The sequence below is a fragment of the Octodon degus genome, unplaced genomic scaffold (genome assembly GCF_000260255.1).
Source record: "Octodon degus isolate 3935 unplaced genomic scaffold, OctDeg1.0 scaffold00092, whole genome shotgun sequence".
NCBI lineage: Eukaryota > Metazoa > Chordata > Mammalia > Rodentia > Octodontidae > Octodon > Octodon degus.
The window spans coordinates 7,823,616-7,842,125 of record NW_004524668.1 but is presented as its reverse complement, the minus strand read 5'-3'; the positions used below and the strand labels follow the sequence as shown (position 1 = coordinate 7,842,125).

General features: G+C 57.3%; 1 protein-coding gene across 8 annotated transcripts in view; it reads left to right on the top strand.

Annotated features, from left to right (window-relative positions):
• Window positions 1–18,510, top strand: part of Arhgef10l (Rho guanine nucleotide exchange factor 10 like) — a 136,753-nt gene that overhangs the window by 88,094 nt on the left and 30,149 nt on the right. For 6 of the 8 annotated variants that reach the window (XM_023722456.1, XM_004637681.3, XM_004637679.3 and 3 more), the window contains 8 exons: window positions 2,845–2,990; window positions 4,482–4,496; window positions 4,758–4,939; window positions 7,006–7,121; window positions 7,421–7,548; window positions 7,997–8,097; window positions 13,032–13,153; window positions 17,840–17,926. In XM_023722456.1, the coding sequence (XP_023578224.1) occupies window positions 2,845–2,990; window positions 4,482–4,496; window positions 4,758–4,939; window positions 7,006–7,121; window positions 7,421–7,548; window positions 7,997–8,097; window positions 13,032–13,153; window positions 17,840–17,926 (897 nt within the window). The remainder of the gene's footprint in view (window positions 1–2,844; window positions 2,991–4,481; window positions 4,497–4,757; window positions 4,940–7,005; window positions 7,122–7,420; window positions 7,549–7,996; window positions 8,098–13,031; window positions 13,154–17,839; window positions 17,927–18,510) is intronic. The other 2 variants (XM_004637682.2, XM_023722460.1) reach the window with 1 other exon arrangement.

The following is an 18,510-nucleotide window of genomic DNA, read 5'->3' as shown; positions in this document are numbered from 1 at the left end:
TTAAAAAAAAAAAAAGAAAATAGAAGGGGCTGGGAACATAGCTCAGTGGCAGAGCCCCCATGCCTTTGAAGTTTGATCCTTAATACACACACACCCCTGGCTGGGTTTTGCCACTGGCATTGCTGTTTGTCCTCACGGGAATCCCTCAGCCTCTCTGAGCCACATTTGCTCCCTTTAAAATGAGGAAAGTTCTTAGCAGTGACGCCTTGGGCCTCTGGGGAACAGGAAAGATGGCACAGTGACACCCAGAGAGAGCTCAGGGGACAAGGAAAGAGGCAAGCTTTGTGCTGTGCTTCGGGGTTGGCACCTAGGGACATCTTAGTACAAAAATCTTGAGGTTGGGCCTGGAGCTTAGTGGTTGAGCGCTTGCCTAGTGCACGAGAGGTCCTGGGCCTGCTTCCTAGGACTCCCCAACCCCATCTTGAGAAACTTGCCCCCAAATCTGTGGAGAACCCTATTTTCAAGGCCACCACTCTGATAAACTAGTCCCTCTGTTTCCCCATATGGCACCCCACCTTCCTCCCGTAGGGTTTGGGCTGAGCTTGCAGGAGGGGGTATTGCGTGGGGCCTCAGGAAAGTGCTGCGGTCTGGGGAAAGAACCAGGAACCTCTGGGATTCTGGAAACAGAACAAAGGTGCTGGCCAGCAGCTCAGTGCGTGGGGAGGAGATCCTAGTGTCCCAGAGGACAGCAGGGTGTGGCAGCTCACTCCTGCAGTGCACTTGCTGGTCCAGATGCCCTCTGGCCTGCATGACCCCTCTGACCTTCACGGCAGGCCTGCAGAGTGGGGCAGGGCCAGGGTCCCCTGGGGGACCTTGCAGGCCTAAGCCTCAGCCATACACATCTCCGGACACTCTGCCTCAGGATGGATTCAGGCGGCAGATGTGTTCTAAGCCCCACATGGTGTTTTTTAAGAAAAGGAAGTCGTTGGTAGCATTTAAAAACCAGGAGCCGTGCCATGAAGCTCAGACTTGTGGATCTTCGGTGGGGAGGGGGTCTGGAGAGCTGGCATACTGGCCGCATCCTATGTGATGCCGCCCTCCCGAGCTGCCCACTCCCCTTGGTCCCCACCACCTTCTCCCACTGCGACTCAGTTGGCCTAAGGCATCTGGATCTGCTCAGGAGGAAGCCTCCCCTGGGTCTGTCCCTGAGGGTAGCATGGGGGATAGGGTCCTAACGCCACATCCCGCACACCTGCTAGTTTGGATGTGTTTGGAGAAGAGGGCTGTGGCCACCTGTGCTGCCAGGTGGTTTTTTCCAGCTTTGGCTCCAGCTGGGCCCCCCTGAGACAGGAAATAAATCCCGTGCCATCACCCTGTCCTGTTCTCTTGCCCCCTCCCCCTGGAGGCCTGGCAGGAGTGCGTGGTAGTTGTTGGGTGGAGATTAGAGAGACCCATTAGATATTGGGCCAGGGGCTCAATGGGCCCAGCCTCGGTTTCCCCCTTCACCAAGTAAGCGGTGAACCAAACAGGAGCGTGGTGCTGCTATGAGGGCCGTGGAGGTGCCACACTGGTGATGCCACTATACCACGGATGGCTCACCCACCCCAGAGGGCCCTCCTTGGACAGTGGGGCCCCTTTGGGGACGTGTTCCATGATGGCCCTGTCACCATCACCCAGCGAGAAGAGGAAATGAAACCGGGTGCTCCCTGGAAGGGAACCGTGGTGCTATTTCAAAATAGCGGATTCAGGGCCTCCAGGGGTACATTGGTGCAATATCCGGGTTTCCTTTTTTTATCTTTTCATCTGCCCGAGGGGCAGGAGGATGATTTAAGGAAGCCAGGGGACTTTCCTCTTCCCTGGTAGGCCTTGGCACAGTGGCGGCCTGGAGTGAGGGCCCGTTCTCCTTGGAGTCCAAGTGGTGTTTTCATGAACTCATTGAGGTGTTTGTGGAAATATCGGTGGGAGCCCTACAGGGGACCCCAAGGGCTCCCTAGCTTGCTTGTGAGTGAGCAGCGGGCTCTCTGGCTTGCACTGTACAGGGCACCAGTTTCACTGTGCATGTGGACTGGCTCTTCCTATGCCATCGTGTGGTGGCTTTGGCCCCCTCCCTTATCCTTTGAACCTCAGTTTCCTCAGCTGAGGATCGAGGAAGCCTCCCAGGACTGCTGACAGTTTGGCCTGCCACTCACAGCGCCTGGCACACAGCCACTGCCAGCACCATTTGGATCTTTGGCTGTGTGTTGACTTGAGAGATGTGATTGTCTGGGGATCAGCGTGCTGTCTCCAGGGAGGCTGTGGGGTGCTCCGTCTTCTCCTGGCCAGTGGGGTTCTAAGAAGGGGAGAACAACTGCCGTCAGTCTCAGGTTTGGGGACTGCAGTTTGCTGGATTCTTGCTACTACTTCTCAAAAAGATCCCTGTTGGGGAACCAAGGTGACCCCAGTGCCCGTGGGGGACTTGGTCTTTGGCCTGCTCAGAGAGGGCACTGTTGACCTGCAGGCCTGTTCCTGGCCTGCCAAAAGCCAGAAGGGCCGGGGCTGTTGAGCAGAGATCAGCCCCTGGCCGAGGCCGTACCTCTCCATGCTGGGGCCACCATGGACAGCTGTGCAGGGATGGCAGTTCCCTATGGAGTGTCCCCTGTGTGCCCCCCACAGTGCCAGCTGTGCCACCATGCTCTCCCAGGCCTGCCCGTAGGAGGGTCCTGTGCCCTGGTCATCATGTGTCACCACTGCCTCGAGATTCGCAGTCACACCTGAGCCAGGGCCTGTGTTCTTCCGTTGCAGCAGGCATTGTGACTTCGGCAGCCAGGCCCAGTCCCGTGCTTGTTCACTGTGTGGTCTGAGCAGTCCTATCTGGGTCCCGCTTGGCTGCAGTGCCGGTGTTGACCTTCCGTGCCCCTCCCCCAGCTGTTGACTTCTGGCCAGCGGCAATTACTCCTGTGTGAGACGCTGACAGAGACGGTGTACGGTGACCGTGGGCAGCTGATCAAGTCCAAGGAGCGCAGAGTCTTCCTGCTCAATGACATGTTGGTCTGCGCCAACATCAACTTCAAGTAAGTGGCCGGGCCTGGGCCGGTTGGCTGGGACCCTTCATCCCCACGCTCGGCCTGGTCTGTGACCAGGTGCTAGAAAGTACCTGGAGAGGCCATCAGGACAGCCCCAGGAGGTCACTGTCATGCACACAGAGCTGTCCATTCTGTAATGCCTGAAGCTTTCAGGGGTTTGACCATTTGGAAATGTGTGAGGTTCTTTTCTGTGTCCTTTAATGCAAGGTGGACTTCCTCTGCTCAGCTTGCCGGACTTTTCCAGTGAGGGGTGTTTCTTTTCCCCACAGTCCTGAGTATCTGCAGCCCTCAGGAGCTTGGTTCTCCAGCTCTGGATCAGAGATTGTAGAAATGCCCAGAACCAGGCTGTCAGGCTGAGCTCGGCCTGAGATTTCTGAGTCTTGGACTGGGGAAAGGTGGTCCAGGTGTCGCAGTAGCCTTCTGCTTACCTTGGGAGTTCACATGAAGCATGAGACCGTTGGCTTCACCTGAAAGTGGGGAGACCCAGCATGCTGGCTCACACTGCCACTCTCAGTGGCCCCGCCTGGCCCACTCGTGTGTCCCCTACTTGGCCCTGTTGATGTCCGGGGTATGGCCCCTGGAGAATTCTAGCTGTGCCCATTCTAGCAGGCTCCGGGGAGAAGGTAAACAGGTTAGAAAACACCCGGAAATAGACCTGTGGCAACAAGAATGACAGTCAGTGTGAGTGAGGGAGCACTGTCCTCAGTGGAGGGTGAATGTTGGGCCCAGCCCAGCTCTTCCGCCTTTGTGCCAGTGGCCACGGCCTGCTGGGGAAGTGGCGAGGCGCATGCTGAGCTGGCAGAGACGCTGCACCCAGAATCAGCTCATGCGCTCCTGTGCGTGGCCACCTAGTGGGGGGGTCATCTGTGGCCAGGACCTCAGGTCCTGGCAGGGGAGCAGGCAGGGTGGCGTGGCCACATCCGCCACCATCCACCTGTCTGCTGATGCAGTGAGTACACACGGAGCAGCAGCTCTGGACAGCACCCAGCCCCACAGGCCCTCGGGAGAGGAAGCCTCTGCCTCAGATGGGTGTAGACACCACCCAGGGCAGGCTCTTTCCTTCACCCCTCCCAGATACCTAGGGACAGTGGGAACAATGATGCCCTCCCTGCTGCGTGTGATTTGGGGTCTGGCGCAGCATGCAGAGTTAGGGCCAGTGGTTTAGTTTTGAGGAGGCCCCCCTAGATGAGCTGCCTGAGTCATGTGACCTGGCTGAGCCTCAGTTCCCTTGTTTGGGTCTTATAAGCTTTCTGGCTGGGCTCTTATGAGCGTCAGAGATGACAGCAGGCCCATTCCAGGGGCAAGGCCCTCTCTGTGGTCTGCTCTTTGCCCCGTGGTCTCTGTTGTTGTGATTGTCCAGGACTGTCCCTCCTTCCACTCCTGATGTCCAGCCCTGTGGCCACCCCAGCTGGCCTCGGCCCCCATAGGAATTGTCTGAACACAGTAACAACCTTCCTTCCCTTTTGTCTTTTTCCTCAGGCCTGCCAACCACAGGTAGGAGGTTTGGGGGCTCCGGGGCTGAGGGGGTGTGGTTCTGTTTCTGGGCTGGGCCTGTGTGCCCTGGTGCTGGTTCCCTGGCAAGGCTTCCCGCTCTGCCCCGCTGGGAAGTGGCCTGAGGGCCGGTGTGCTTGGGCTGCACGAAGCCTGGCTGAGCTGGTGTGCTGAAGCGCTGGACTGGGGTGCACGGAAGTGGGCTCAGCTGTCTCCAGGCTGGCTACGGCAGCTCTGCAGGGTCCATCCTTTCTGTCCCTCCAGGGGCCAGCTGGAGATCAGCAGCCTGGTGCCCCTGGGCCCCAAGTATGTGGTGAAGTGGAACACAGCGCTGCCCCAGGTGCAGGTGGTAGAAGTGGGCCAGGACGGTGGTGCCTACGACAAGGACAACGTGCTCATCCAGCATGCAGGTGCCAAGAAGGCCTCTACCTCAGGCCAGGCCCAGAGTGAGTGTCCCCGCTTCCCACTGCCCCTGTGCCACCTGTCCCAGCCTACCCAGGGGCCTGCGCCCAAGGGCTCTTGCTGGCTCCCAGGCCTGCACACTTTCAGTCCCACCTGTGTCAACCTTGTACGTGCATAGGACTGAGTGGAAGGGTGACTTCCGCTTCCCACCTGGCCTTTGCTGCTGTCCTGGTGGGCGTTGGCCCTTTGGTACCTCAATGAGCCCCAGAGGTGGTTGCTGGAGGGAACAGAAGGCCTCACTCAAGGTGCCTGCCTGGCAGCGCTCCGTGTTGGTCTGAGCCAGGGTGCCCTGTGCCTCCAGGCCATCTCCTGGCTGCTTTCCCTCCCCCACCTTTGTCCCCTTCCTGTTCCTCTGTTGTTCTCAGAGCTGGCTCTTGAAAATGCGCATCAGCTCTGTGTGTGCCCCCACTCCACTCCCTCTCATTGCTCTTGGGGGCTGTCCTGGAGCCCCCATCTGCATCCTGCTTTTCTCCCCACCCACTGGGTCCCAGGGTGGGCAGTGGGCCCAGCTTGTGTCCTCCTGTCACCCTGTCGCTGTCCCTGTGCCCTTATGGTGCACCTTCTTCTGAGCCGCCTTGTATGACTTCAGGCTGGGCCAGGACCCGGCCTCCGTGCTGAGGGCTGGGACGAGTTCTTGTCTATGACATCCCCTGGGCTGGAGCCTGGGGTGCAGGGTGCTGCCGTGCAGGACTGGCAGGTGGAGGTGCTATGCCCAGGGCACTTTCACAAGGTGGGAGATGCTTGGGGTTCATTCCTCTTCTCCCTTCTCTGCCCCTCCACCTAGTCCAGGCTGCTTGGGGAGCCCTTGAAGGGCACCATGGGGCCACCTCCAAACCTGAAAGGCAGAGAGAGCCAGAAAGGTGCTCCACCATTTGCCTTTCTTGGGGGCCCCCACAGACCTGATTCCCGCTCCTCTGGCTCACCATGGGGCATTGCTTTGGGCCCCCATCATCCTCCCCATTCCTCACACTAGAGCCTGCATCTGGCACCAGAGGCTGCATCTCCCTTGGACGGGAGGGGAGGTTCTGCTGAACCCGGTTGGCCCCGGCTCATTTTTTGTTATGTTGTTATTCAAATATGTACAAATATGAAGCTCCATGTAATCAGCTTCTCATGCTTATGGCTCTTGAACAACTATAAAACCAAAACAACATCGCAAATTGAATAAAAATAAAGCTGCAAGACAATAAAGTTCCCATTAAGAGCATTAATTTAATGTGACAGATGACATCGTTGTGCCGAATCCAAACTGCTCACAGTATGGCCGTCTCGCTCTTGCAGAGCAGGGTCCCGTGGGGCCGGGCCCACCCTACCAGGCACCTTCTGTGAGCCTCGTTTCCCACCTGTGCCCCCCTGGTGTCCCACAGAGCCCCTCCTCGCCCTTCATGTGGCGTCAACGTGTCCTTGACCTTCTAACCCAGCCGGCTCTTTGCTGCGCAGCCGGCAGCCAGCCGCACTGACCCCACTTCAGGTCCCCAGAAGCCCTGACACCATGCAGCAGGGGGCCTCAGAGTCACCATATCTGGGGATAGGACACACAGGGTACGCACCTGCTGACGTGGGCGAGGCCGCTCCTCCTCCCCTGGGACTCCACAAGACTCAGCCTGAGAGTCCATGACCAGCTAAAAACAGCTGGTCCTCCGCATCTGCTCTTGCCAGCCCCAGCCCTCAGGGCGTCTTGGCACGGCAGAGTGCCACAAGCCACAGTGTCTTTGCACATGCTATTCTTACTCTTGGCCACATGCAGCACACTCCTGGCCCCTGGAGGGCTCCTCAGCTGTCCGGGTGCAGCTGGTCCTGGTCACAGGGTCGCCTTAGGCCCTCTGTTCAGACTGAGCACAGCCTGCTCCCCATGTTAGAATTCCCCCAGCAGATGCATCTCCCAGCTGGCCGGCACACTCCGTCTGGGTAAACCCTGCACATGTGTCCTTCAGCGTCCCCTATGCCACTTCCCCAGGGTGACTGCTCCTAGTTTTTACTATGATGGATACTTGGCTCTGTGGTGGCACTGTCCCCCTGCAAGGCTGAGCTGGGTCTCTTCTCTGCCCAGACAAGGTGTACCTGGGTCCCCCGCGCCTCTTCCAGGAGCTGCAGGATCTGCAGAAGGACCTGGCCGTGGTGGAGCAGATAACGTTGCTGGTCAGCACGCTGCATGGCACCTACCAGGTGGGTCCCGGGGCCCCGCAGCCCTGTGTGCCCAGGCTTAGGTTGCAGAGGTCCAGTGTGCAGCCTCTCGCTTGGGTCAGGCAGGGCCAGCTGCGGGGTGCCTTTTGGTTCTCTGTGCAGCAGCCTGGGGCTGGCTGGGAGGGTGTGTCCCCTCTGACGGGGTCTGCCGGGATCCCAGAGCTTGAGGAGTAGGCCTCCTCAGCGTGGCTCTGGGAATGGGCTTCCCGTTTCATCTCTTCCGGGGACGCTGCGGTCACTGTGGGGTCTTCGTGCAGTGACCCCCTTGGCTCTCCACCTAGAACCTGAACATGACCGTAGCTCAGGACTGGTGCCTGGCCCTGCAGAGGCTGCTGCGGGTGAAGGAGGAGGAGATCCACTCGGCCAACAAGTGCCGCCTCAGGCTTCTGCTTCCTGGGAAGCCCGACAAGTGAGCACCAATGTGTGGGGAGGGCTGCAGTGGAGGGGGGCACTCAGGGACGTTCCCCAGAGCTGTGGTGGGCGAGAGTGCTGAGACAGGAGGAGTGTGCCCACAGTGGGCTGGGCCTGGGATGGCACCGGGCGCACAGTAGGTGCTCATGGGAAGACAATAAACGAGTGGACGAGAGGACAGCGCCCTGTGGATGCCCTGGGTCAGCCTGTTAGGCCCCTCAGCCTCTGCTGTGGGTCAGTCCCACTTGTGCCATGTCTTTTTGCTCATACCAGACTGTGGTCTGAGGTCTGCCAGGCACAGAGCCCAGGCCACAGAAGGCAGAGGGGGGGCACCCTGCTAGGTCAGCAGTGAGCCTTGCCAGGCTGCTGGCATCCGGGCTCTGAGCAGGGCTCTCTGTCCCTTGTGCCTGCACCCACGTCCCCACCCCTCACCCTGCTTGCTGTAGGTCTGGCCGCCCCATCAGCTTCATGGTGGTCTTCATCACCCCCAGTCCACTGAGCAAGATCTCCTGGGTCAACAGGTTGCATCTGGCCAAGATTGGACTCCGTGAGTACAGCCTCGTGTGGGGTGCAGAGTGGGGCCAGCGAGGAGGAGGTTTCTGAGTGGGGGAGGGGCCTAAGGCACTGAAGGCTGTGCTTGGCCACCTCGCAGTAGTCACTTGCCCTCTTTGAGCCTCAGTTTCCCCATCTGTGCATTGATGAGACTGGACGGAAAGGGAATGAGTGCTCCCCGAGGCCCTGGGGGAGGAGAACGAAGTGCTGTAAAGCAGATGAAGCTTTCTGGGCTCTGGCAGGAGTGGTAGTTGCCTGCCCCCCAGTAGGTGAGAAATCAGCAAGCATGGGGTTTGTGGCCACTGAACTGTACCCCAAGAAAGCCCTCACTCCCTCAACTTCAAAAGAGGTAGGCTGGACTCAGTTGACGTTCAGTACCCCTGAAGTAGGCCTGCTGCGAACCCCCTTTTTGTCATTTGGGATTCCAAGGCCCAGGAAGGCACATGGACGTGTGCGTGGTCACACAACAGGAGGGACACGCATGCATCTGGCCTGGGCTGGGTCTCCAGCCCTGTTTGCCCTGCTCTCTGCAGTCAAGGGAGCCAGTCTGCCCAGGCACATTCATTATGTGACTACCATTGCTCCTGGGGTGCCAGTGTCACTGTCGCCCAGTTTAGGAATTGACAAAAGGTCTGTTTTCTGGCAGCCAGAGCTGTCATGCAATGTGCTAGAAGTCCCATCTGCTAAGTCCCACCAGGAGGGGCCGTCTTTTGTTTTTGCCTCTGTTTCTGGTGTGATCTTTTTATAGATAATTATATATCTCTGGTAGGTTTTTAAACATTTCTGGAAAGAAGTCAGGACCTTTATTGCTGGCTTTCATTAAGTTAAAAACCCTACTTATTGAGTCTCTGCAGTAATTTCCAGTGTGGGGATCAGTGACAAGCCCTGGGAAGGTCTTGCTGTCCAGGAGTGTCCACTGATGAGGGTCAGGTGGAGGCTAAACATGGAGGCGGCTGTGTTGTGAGGAGGGTAGAACGGGGTTATGTGGCTGTCACTGAGCCTGGGGCTGCTGTTGGAGGGCTTGCGGATGCCAGGCAGGGATCTGGGCAAAGTGAGCCCGGCTCAGGAACTGCAAGTGCAAAGGGCCTGGGGTGGGGACAGAAGGCCGAGCAGTGGGGCAGGGTGTGGTGTTTCCAGAAAGCAAGGAGAAGAGGCTTCCGGGACTTGTTCTGGGGTTGCTGGGAAGCTACTCATCAAAGCCCGGAGAGCCGGACGCCAGAGGCCTCTACTCAGTCAGTCACAGCTTTCTGGGTTGCCAGGGCCACTTCTGGAGGGTGGAGAAAGGGTTGTGAGTGATTCCGAGCATTCTGGGGTTTCTGGCTCCAGGCCACTTCTCTGCCTGAGTTCCCCGGCCTGCCTACACCTGCTGTCCAGGTGGGCAGTGCCCTGTTGGGGCTCAGCCGCTGTGCCCAGTGGGGCCTGGCCTGGCAGACACTCCCGGCCGAGGGCGCGGTTGCTTTCTTCAACAGCAAAGTCGCTTCATCTTGCGCAGTTTCACTGCAGCAAAAGTTTTAATGGGAGGAGAATCATTTGAAATCTGATTTGAATGTCTCTGTCCCCCTGGGGCTTGAATAATTTGTTCCTTTTATTTTGCTGCTTTTTTTTTTTTTATTTTATTTTAAATCTGCAGTGCCTGGGGTTGGGGGATAATAGGAGCCCGCTAGAGGTAGAATATGTTAAAAACGTCTCTTCAGCAAGGATGTGCTTCCTTCGCTGTATTTTATTTCTTTGTTGTATTTTCTTTCCCCTTCTCTGAGTGCAGCATACCAAGATTGTGGTCCATGGAAGACAGGAGGGCAGGAACCCCTGGGCCCCCCTTCTGTACCCCCAGAGCAAGGCAGCACATCCCTGGCCTTCCACCCAGTGGGCCCCTGGAGCCTCCCCCGCCACGGTCCATGCTCCCATCTCCCCATGGCCCTGGTGTGGCATCATGCCAGGGTGCACCTATGAGGTAGCAGGACCAGGGCCTCCATGACCGGGTTCCATTTTCCAGCCTGCAGTCTTCACAGTAGGACCTAAGTTCACGCACGGATGGTCATGGCCTGGGCCACGCCAGCTCCTGAACAACCTTTTATCCTCTTTCTCTTCTTTTTTGCAGTGCTGGAGACTAGATTCGGCATTTTCAGTGAGCTCCCTCCCCAGCCCTCTTCACTTTCCCTTTTTTTTTTTTTTTTTTTTTTTAAATTTTGAGGCAGTTTTGCTAAGTTGCTAAGCTCTTGGACTTGGGCTTGAACTTGGGATCCTCTTGCCTCAGCTTCCCAGTGTGCTGAGGTGGCCTGTACCACCATTTGCGGCTTCATCTTCCTTAACCCTGGAGACCGTCTTTGGTTGGTGCTGGGATTTGCCCAGGCCCGGGACTGAAGGTGCTGGTGCCGTTCCCCTAGAGATGAGGTTGGCCGTGGAGCCAGACCCCGGTTTACCCCCTGGGAGATGTGGCCTAGTCAGCACTGGGGTCTGTCTGGGTGGGGCGGGCAAGGGAGAACCTTGCTGAGGCCCTGCCAGCCTGGTCCCCGCAGAGCCTTGTGATGCGGGGGTGGGATTCTGAGCAGAGTAGTTGGCCATCTACAGGGGCAGCGGTGACAGTAAAGGGACAGCGTCTCCTGAGCTCAGCGGGCTGGGAGACGGGGCGGGAGGGGGCTGAGCCAACGTCTGGTACCACAGGACATATTGTGGACGGCAAGGAGGATGGCTGCAGTGGCCACTGTCTCTTGAGGGCCCAGCATGCGCTAGGCTTTGCAGACTCTCGTCCCAGTGCTCATGGCTCCAAATAGAATCACTCCTCCCATGTTTGCAATAAGGCAGCTGTCTCAGAGAGGCTAAGTTCCTGCTTGCGTGTCACACAGCAATACAGAGTCCAGGTTAGGACTTTTGTGGGCCCCTTCTGACATGTGGGAGTGGACTCTTCTGAGGGCAGGGGGCACTCTGATCCCTGGAGCTCCCCCCCTCTGCCCCCGGCATGCTGGGCAGACATCACTAGTTGCTAAATAGGTTCCCACTTACCATCGCTCAGAAATCACAGCCTTGCCATGGGTGCCAGTTCTTAATGTCACTTATCCCAAGCGGGCTTTCAATTTATTAGCAGCAGCAGCCTTCTAATTTGGTCTCAGCCGTGCTGGTTTTGTGGTGGGAACGGTGGCAGTGGCAGATGGGGAGCGACAACTTCATTTTCTTTTAACGTTCCCGGTTGCAGGCAGGGAAGGCGCCATCTGGAAGAAGGTCAGATCATTAAAAAATATATATATGATAATAAATTGCCCGAGCTGGATGGCTCTGGCTCGGGGGGCAGGGGGAGAAGAAATGCGCAACGACCACCCGGGACCTGCTGGGTGAGATTGGCGGGAACAGCGGGCCGGCTTGGAGCTGTCAGGTGGCGCCTGGCAAGCAGGGCAGCCGGCTGGGACGTTCCTTAGACAGGGGCAGGGGCAGTCTCTTAGACACTGCCCATCTTTATTTACCACGTGGGAGCTGGCCCAGGAAGCACCGGGGTGGACGTGACACAGCACTGGGCCATCGAGAACAGCGGTGCCCAGGACACTGAGCACCCGTGTGTTGGTCTCCTGGCGCCTGCCCCTTCCTTTGGCTTCTTCCTGTTGTTTGCCTAGCGTAGACTGGGGTAGACTTATGCCCACCCCACGCCCTGTGGGGCTGTTAGAGTGCCTGGGACTGTGCACACTGAAGTGTGGAGGTTCTGTCAGGGTGACTGACCTCCCTGTGCTGGGTCGTCGTTTCCCTGATGGTCTCCTCTGCATCAGCCTACCCTCTTCCCTTTACTGTGGCAGGGGACAGATTTTGTGGCCACCTCCAGCCCATGTTGCAGGGAACGAGTCAATGCTTGGGGAGTTGGTACGGCTGATAGTCCTACGTCTCTGCTCCCCGTCAAATTCACACGGTCCCTTGCCCAGCCCCTCCAGCGAGGCAGATACCCAGAAGCCGACTTGGGTGGCGGTGGTATTTCTCAGGTGCCTGCAGCACACAGGCGCGGAGCTGGCCTCACAGTGACCACCGCTCACACGTGTCCAACCCTTCTCTGTTGGAGCCAGCGGTGTCTCGTATCAGTGATAACCGTGTGGGTTCTGGTTCACGGCAGTGGGCACGGGGTCACACCTGCAGAGTGAGGCTGTGGGAGCAGAGGCTGCCTGCGCGCCAGGTGAATTAGTGTGGCTCTGTGTGAGCAGGTGGGATGTTGTGTAGGAAGCGGGGTGGAAGGTTTGGGCCTTCACTGAGCGCCACTGTGGCAGCGGAGCCCGCTTCCACACGCATGTGCACGTGTTCCCACACCTGTGTGCTCACACAGAGGAAAACGAGACAAGCTAGCAAGACAGTGGAGAATGCGCATGCTCCTTGGTTTCTGATTGGGTGATTCCCAGAACGCGCACTGTCAGCTTAAAATGCCATGAGTGAAAAATGCGTTTATTATACGAGACCTACTGAACATGCGATCCACAGCGCGACCTGCACGTGTCTAGTAAGTAGCCCTGCGCTGGGCAGAACTGAGCACGAGGCGCCTGTTTTGTAACAAAGCGCTGTGTATCTCATGGACACTTGTAGATGGGGGTTGCGTACACATGCTGGGAACCCCAAACTCAAAACATGATGTTGAAAACTCCCTGAAGCCAGCGCACTACCAGGTCTCGGTTCCGACTTAGAGCTGCGGTTCTTGCATCAGGCTAGAGCCCCGAGCCATATAGCCGTAGCCCGGGGGGTGGGGTGGGGAGAGCAACTTCGCAGCACAGGGTTTGCCAAGTATGCCTCACTGTCACACCAGCATGAAGTTGGAAACTCCTAAGTTGAATCTGCAGCCAGTTGCCACCGGGCCAAGTGACCACTGGGTCTCTGGGGGCTGCAGTGATCCCCTTCCTAGGCTGGGTGGCTGCTGTCTGCTGGATTGGTCCCCAGACTCTGATCAGTGTCCCTTTCCTCTTGCTGTAGGGGAGGAGAACCAGCCAGGTTGGCTGTGTCCGGATGAGGACAGGAAGAGCAAAGCCCCGTTCTGGTGCCCGATCCTGGCCTGCTGTGTGCCTGCCTTCTCCTCCCGGGCCCTTAACCTGCAGGTGAGTGGATTCACACAAAGGCAGCAGTGCCCCCTTATCGGGGGGAATCAGTTTCCAGGTGGTGCCCACAGCAGCTGGGATGGCCCAGGTTCCAGTGCCAGCCTGTCGCTTGCTGACTGACCCAGTGGATCAGGGTTTGTGGTGGCTCCCTGAGTTAGTTTTCTCACCAAAAAAATTGGGGTGGTGGTGGTGGTGGTGTGCATGGCCAGCATGGGTCACACGAGCAGAAAATTCCGTTATTTTGAGGTGACAGGTAGCAATGATCTCATCTGCTGGTGGCCTGACTGCAGAGGATGCCACGGTGGCCGTGCCAGACATTGCAGGTTGGACCCTTTACAGTGCTGCCAGCTGGAGCTGGCTTTGGCACGGGCACCACATTGTCCCTCTGTCTGCAAAGCCCCCACCGCGCTCAACAATGGTGTTTTGCTGTCATTTTCCTGTCCTTATGTTTAAAATAATGCTTTGGGCAGATGTTTCAGTAGCTATCTCAGTTTAGACATGAAAGCTCAGAGAGGTGACCCTGATTTTCCAGACAAGAAAGCTCAGTCCCCTCTGGTCGTCTGTCCCTTATGTCCTGGCAGAGCTCACCTTCCGTCTGGAGCAGCTGTTGTCCATCGTCTCCCAAGCAGATGAGGACATCTCAGCTCTGGGGATAGGACAGCAAGCATGGGACCCAGGCCAGATAAATAGTACCAGGAGACTTGCCGCTGGGTGTAGACTGGGGCTCTAAACAGCTGAAAGAAATGCCCTTGAGATGTAAGTTCGTTCATTCATTTATTCATTTGTCCATTCATAAATAATTTTTGAGCACCTACTGTGTGCTGGACACTGGGCTTACAGTGGCAACTGAGACACACAAGATTCCCCATGGGGCTTTCAGTCTAGCGAGAAGAACCAGCAATAGCCCAGCCAACAAGAACGGGAAGCAGAATGATGTGCAGGAATACAAACCAGTGACACAGGCGGGGCCACCGAGCTGGGAGCTTCCCAGAGGGCTCCTTGGAGGAGGTGGCATTTTACTGACACCCACATGGCAAGAAGGGCCCAGGGAGGGCCCATGGGAAAAATATTCCAAAGAAACAGATCCGTATGGAGGTTTCTGTCTCCGCAGTTGGAGAAGCCAGCATGGATTCCTTTGGTTAGCTGGGAGGTGTTCTAGTTTGTTTTCTGGTTCTGCGACAGAATGCTTGAGACCAGGTGCCTTGCAAAGAATAGAAGTTGCCTTGGCTCATGGTTCTGGGGACTGGGAAGCCTGGGGTGTGGCATTGGTATTGGGAGAGGGCCTCAGGCTGCAGCACTGGAGGAGGGACGTAGACAGGCAGGACGGGTTTCTCTGCAGGAATCCACCGCTGTGCTAAAGCCCTAACCCACGTGGGAGGCATAGAGCTCTCGTGGCCTAATTCAGTCTGAAAGACCCCACCTCTTAACACTGTCCCCTTACAATGGCGATTCAGCCTCGGCCTGAGTTTTGGAGGGGACGCTCACACCATAGCCGTGGACAGTGAGGTCAGCGGGTAGGCCAGCTCAGTGGGACCCCGGCAGCCTCCAAGGTTTGGATTCCTTTCTTAGAGCACTAAGAACCCCGGATGCTTTGAGCCCTGGACCGACACTGTGTGATGTCTGTGTTGATGATCCTGCATCTCCTTCTGGCTACTGTGTGACAGAGCTGTGGACCAGAAAGGTATAGGTGGCTAGTGAGGGGCAGGTCCTGAGGGTAGCGCAGGGGACATGATGTGACAGTGCCCAGGTGAAACAAGGAGGCCAAGGCTAGGGTCAGGGAAAGGCAAAGAAGCACTCACTGCTGCCAGAGAAGCAAAGCAGTCTCCCCGTAGTCTCTATGGGGACCTTAAGTATCATTTTATGTATTTGGTACTAGGTCTCACTACGCAGCTCAGACTTCTAGTGATCCTCTTGTTTTCAGCCTCCCCAGTTCTGGGATTACAGGTATATGCCACCGAACCCAGATTTGGTGGACTTGGTGGCCAGCTCAGCATGCCCCAGGGGCGGGACCAGCATGGCATGCAGGACTGGGGATCGAACCCTGATCTCTGCGCTTGCCTAAGCAGGCGCTTAGTCCACTGAGCTGTCTTGCTGGCCCTCTTAGGTAACATTTTAATTATTAATACAATACTTAAAGCCAAAGCTAGCTGGGAGATGACAGCAGTGGTTCTGCTGCTCTTTTTTTTTTTTTTTTTTTGCAGTACCAGGCTTCCCTCCCACTCAGTGGCAACTCCCAGGCAGCCCTGTGGAGCCAGGAGCTGAGCCCACTTCCCTGGGAGGACTGTGGCAGCCCTTACTGGTGTGGACAGGACCAGGCAGGCCCTTACCTGTGGGCTGAGGATGTGTTGGGCTCTCTCTGGCAGAGAACAGGGTACCAGGGTGAGAGGAGGAGCAGCAGGGGGCTTCTCAGTGTGGATGGATGCTGTGCCCGTGCCCGGCTGTGCCAAGCCCCTGGAACGGGTTGTTAGAAGTGGAGAGAGGATCAGCAGGGATCCCTGGGGGGCCCAGAGGAGGGTAGCTGAGTCACCCATGGGCTGAGGTCCATCTCAAGCTGGCCTGCAAACAGGCTAGTGAGCGTATGGACACTGTCCTCTCTGGGGCACCTGAAGACCTGAGTGCTATGACACAAAAAGGGGACATAGCCCTGATCAGCAGAGGGTCCAGGCTGCTCAGGACCCAGCTCCCGGCCTTGCAGCCTCTGTTCAGATTGTCACTGGCCTCCATTAGCCAGAAGTACCATTGATGAGCGTCCTAGTCCATTTTCTTTTGTGATGATAAAGTACTTGAGGCTGGTTACTTATAAAGAAGAAAGGTTGATTCAGCTCAGCCTTAGAGGTTGGAAATCTAAGGTCAGGCAGCCGCTGTGACATCTGGGGGTAATGGCATTGTAAGGGCTGCTTGGAGCCATCACGTGGCCAGACAAGAGGCTGGGGAGCTTCGGGGGCCAGGCTGGTTCTTTTTATAATAGCTCACTCTCAGGAACTAACTAGGGTGTGCAAGGACATGATCATTTAGCTTGCCCACGGTTCATCTTCGCCACTTCCCTCCGCGCTCCAGCTTTCAAAGGTTGCCCCCGCCTCAACACAGCCAGCCTGGGGTCTAAGCTTCACATATGTGAACCTTTGGGAAGGAAGAGAGTCAAGTTGTGTCCACCTCAGGGCCGTGGGTACCCACCTTGCTAGCACAGTTGCTTATCTGTGGCACCTCTCCCGTGGTATTACTCTGCTGATTAAATGGCTGGGGGTGTGAAATGCTAGGGCACCCCAGAGAAGTCCCTGTAAGTTTTAGCAGCCACCAGGTGCCAGAAGTCCAGCTCTGGGCACTACCAGGGCCCTGTCACTGTCCCATTGAGGAGCCGGAGTCCCCGCTTTACACATGGGGGCTTTACACATGATTTACTTGCAATTCAGTGCTGTAGCCCCAAAGCTGGGGCTGGAGCCAGGTTGGCTGCACCCAACACTTGGTGGCTTTCTTTCTCTGGCTGGTTTTGGGAAGCCCGCTTGCTGGCACAGGTGAACAGGCCTTGCTCATCTAGGGCCATTTGTGCCTTTGCTTCATCTTGGGTCTGGCTCTGTGGGTTCAGCTGACATTGGGGCCCCCTGGAGTTGCCCTGGAAGTATCTGAGCCAGGCTCCGGGGGGCCCTCCCCCCTCTGAGGAGACATGTGCCAGCCTGGTAGGAGGGCGGGTACTCCCCTTCCCCTACTGCCGCCACCAAGGAGCAAAACAGACAGGAAGCTCACAAGGCCAGGGCTGGGGTAGCCTTCCGCTAGGGTGTGAGGGCCCATGTCACCAGGCAGTAGTGGGACCCCAGAGCACTGAGGCTTCTAACTCGGTGCTTGGCTTAGAATGGGCAATGGGCCAGGAATGAAGAGTTTGAATGCTAGCCCTGCCTCTATCCCATCTTGCCGTGAGACCTTGAACCTGTAGTGTCCCCCAATGAGTCACAAGTTGGCCACCTCTGCCCGAGGAGGCCGGGTGAGGTGACCTCTTTGGGCCTCTTACCCGCAGCCTTTAGACATTTTGTGACAGAGCTGGGGCCGGCCGGGGCCTGCAGTACCAGCAGAGGGCAGCATGAGCCCAAAAAAGGCCCTCGGTGGGGCTTTCCTCCTCCAGCACCCCAGCTGTGGTGAGCTCTGTCCTCACCACTGTCCTGGCTGGAGACAAGACTGGCCAGGTCCTGCTCTGGCACAGAGGCCACCCATTTGGGGCATGCGGCAGCAGGTGCCACAGAACAGCAAGCAGCTGGTGGCTGTCAGTGACAGCTGGTGACCAAACCCTTAGCCTGTGGATGCTGCCTGTGCAGGGCTGCTGGCCCTTTGGTCTCGGTGGGCTTCTCTACAGGGAGGTTCTGGATCAGGACATCATTCTTCGAGGGATGCAGGAGGCTAAGGAAGGAGCATACACAGGCTGGGCCCTCTCACTCATCTCCCCTGTGACCTAGGACAGTCCCCTGCCCTTGGTGGGCCTCATCTCCACTGGCGAAGTAAGGGTGGGTGGGGCGTGGTGGCTCTCCACCAACCCTGGGCTGATCCAGAGCATCACTCAGGCCCCTTTTGGCCGGAGCCTCTAGACGCATGATGAGCACATACGTGGTGTGAGGACCATCCTGGCCCCACCCTCAGGAATCCCCCATGAACTGCTCACTGAAGGCTCAGCAAGTCCTCCCATACCCTCTCTCTCCACAGCTTGGGGCCCTGGTGCACAGTCCTGTCAACTGTCCTTTGCTGGGCTTCTCAGCAGTGAGCACGTCCCTTCCTCAAGGCTACCTCTGGGTGAGTAGACCCTGTACAGGGATGCTGGCTTCAGGACAGGAGCAGAGAGGGCATACCCAGGAGGGGGTGCTTCCTGATGGGCAGCTTTAGCCATCCAGGTCTTTCTCAGTGCCAGCCACTGTGGGAGGTGCAGCCTCAGCTGGGGGAGCCGAACAGGACACACACATGGTGCCAGGAAGCGAAAGGACAGGGAGCTGTGCAGAATGCCTGGGTCACCGTCTTCAGCCAGAGGTCAGGGAGCAGCGCTGACTGTTGCCATCTCCTGCTGAGATTCCATGCTGCTGCTTCTTCCTCCCCAGTTGCTAGAGCCCCTTTCAGTTCAGATGAGCCTCACCCTGAGCTCTCTTTGTGATGTGGATTGCGTTCGGCCAGCATCAGCTTCTGTGGCCCATTCCCAAGCTCCTCCTGCGTATCCCTGAATCCAGACACATGGGCAGCAAGATTCTGGCTTACCCTGAGTTCAGCCCAGATGTCTCTCCTGAAATTAGTTTGTTCCTCATTGTTTTCTCATTATCTAGCACATGGCGTTTCTGCCCATCTGTGCATGCATGCATCCATCCACCCATCCACCTGTCCACCCCCCC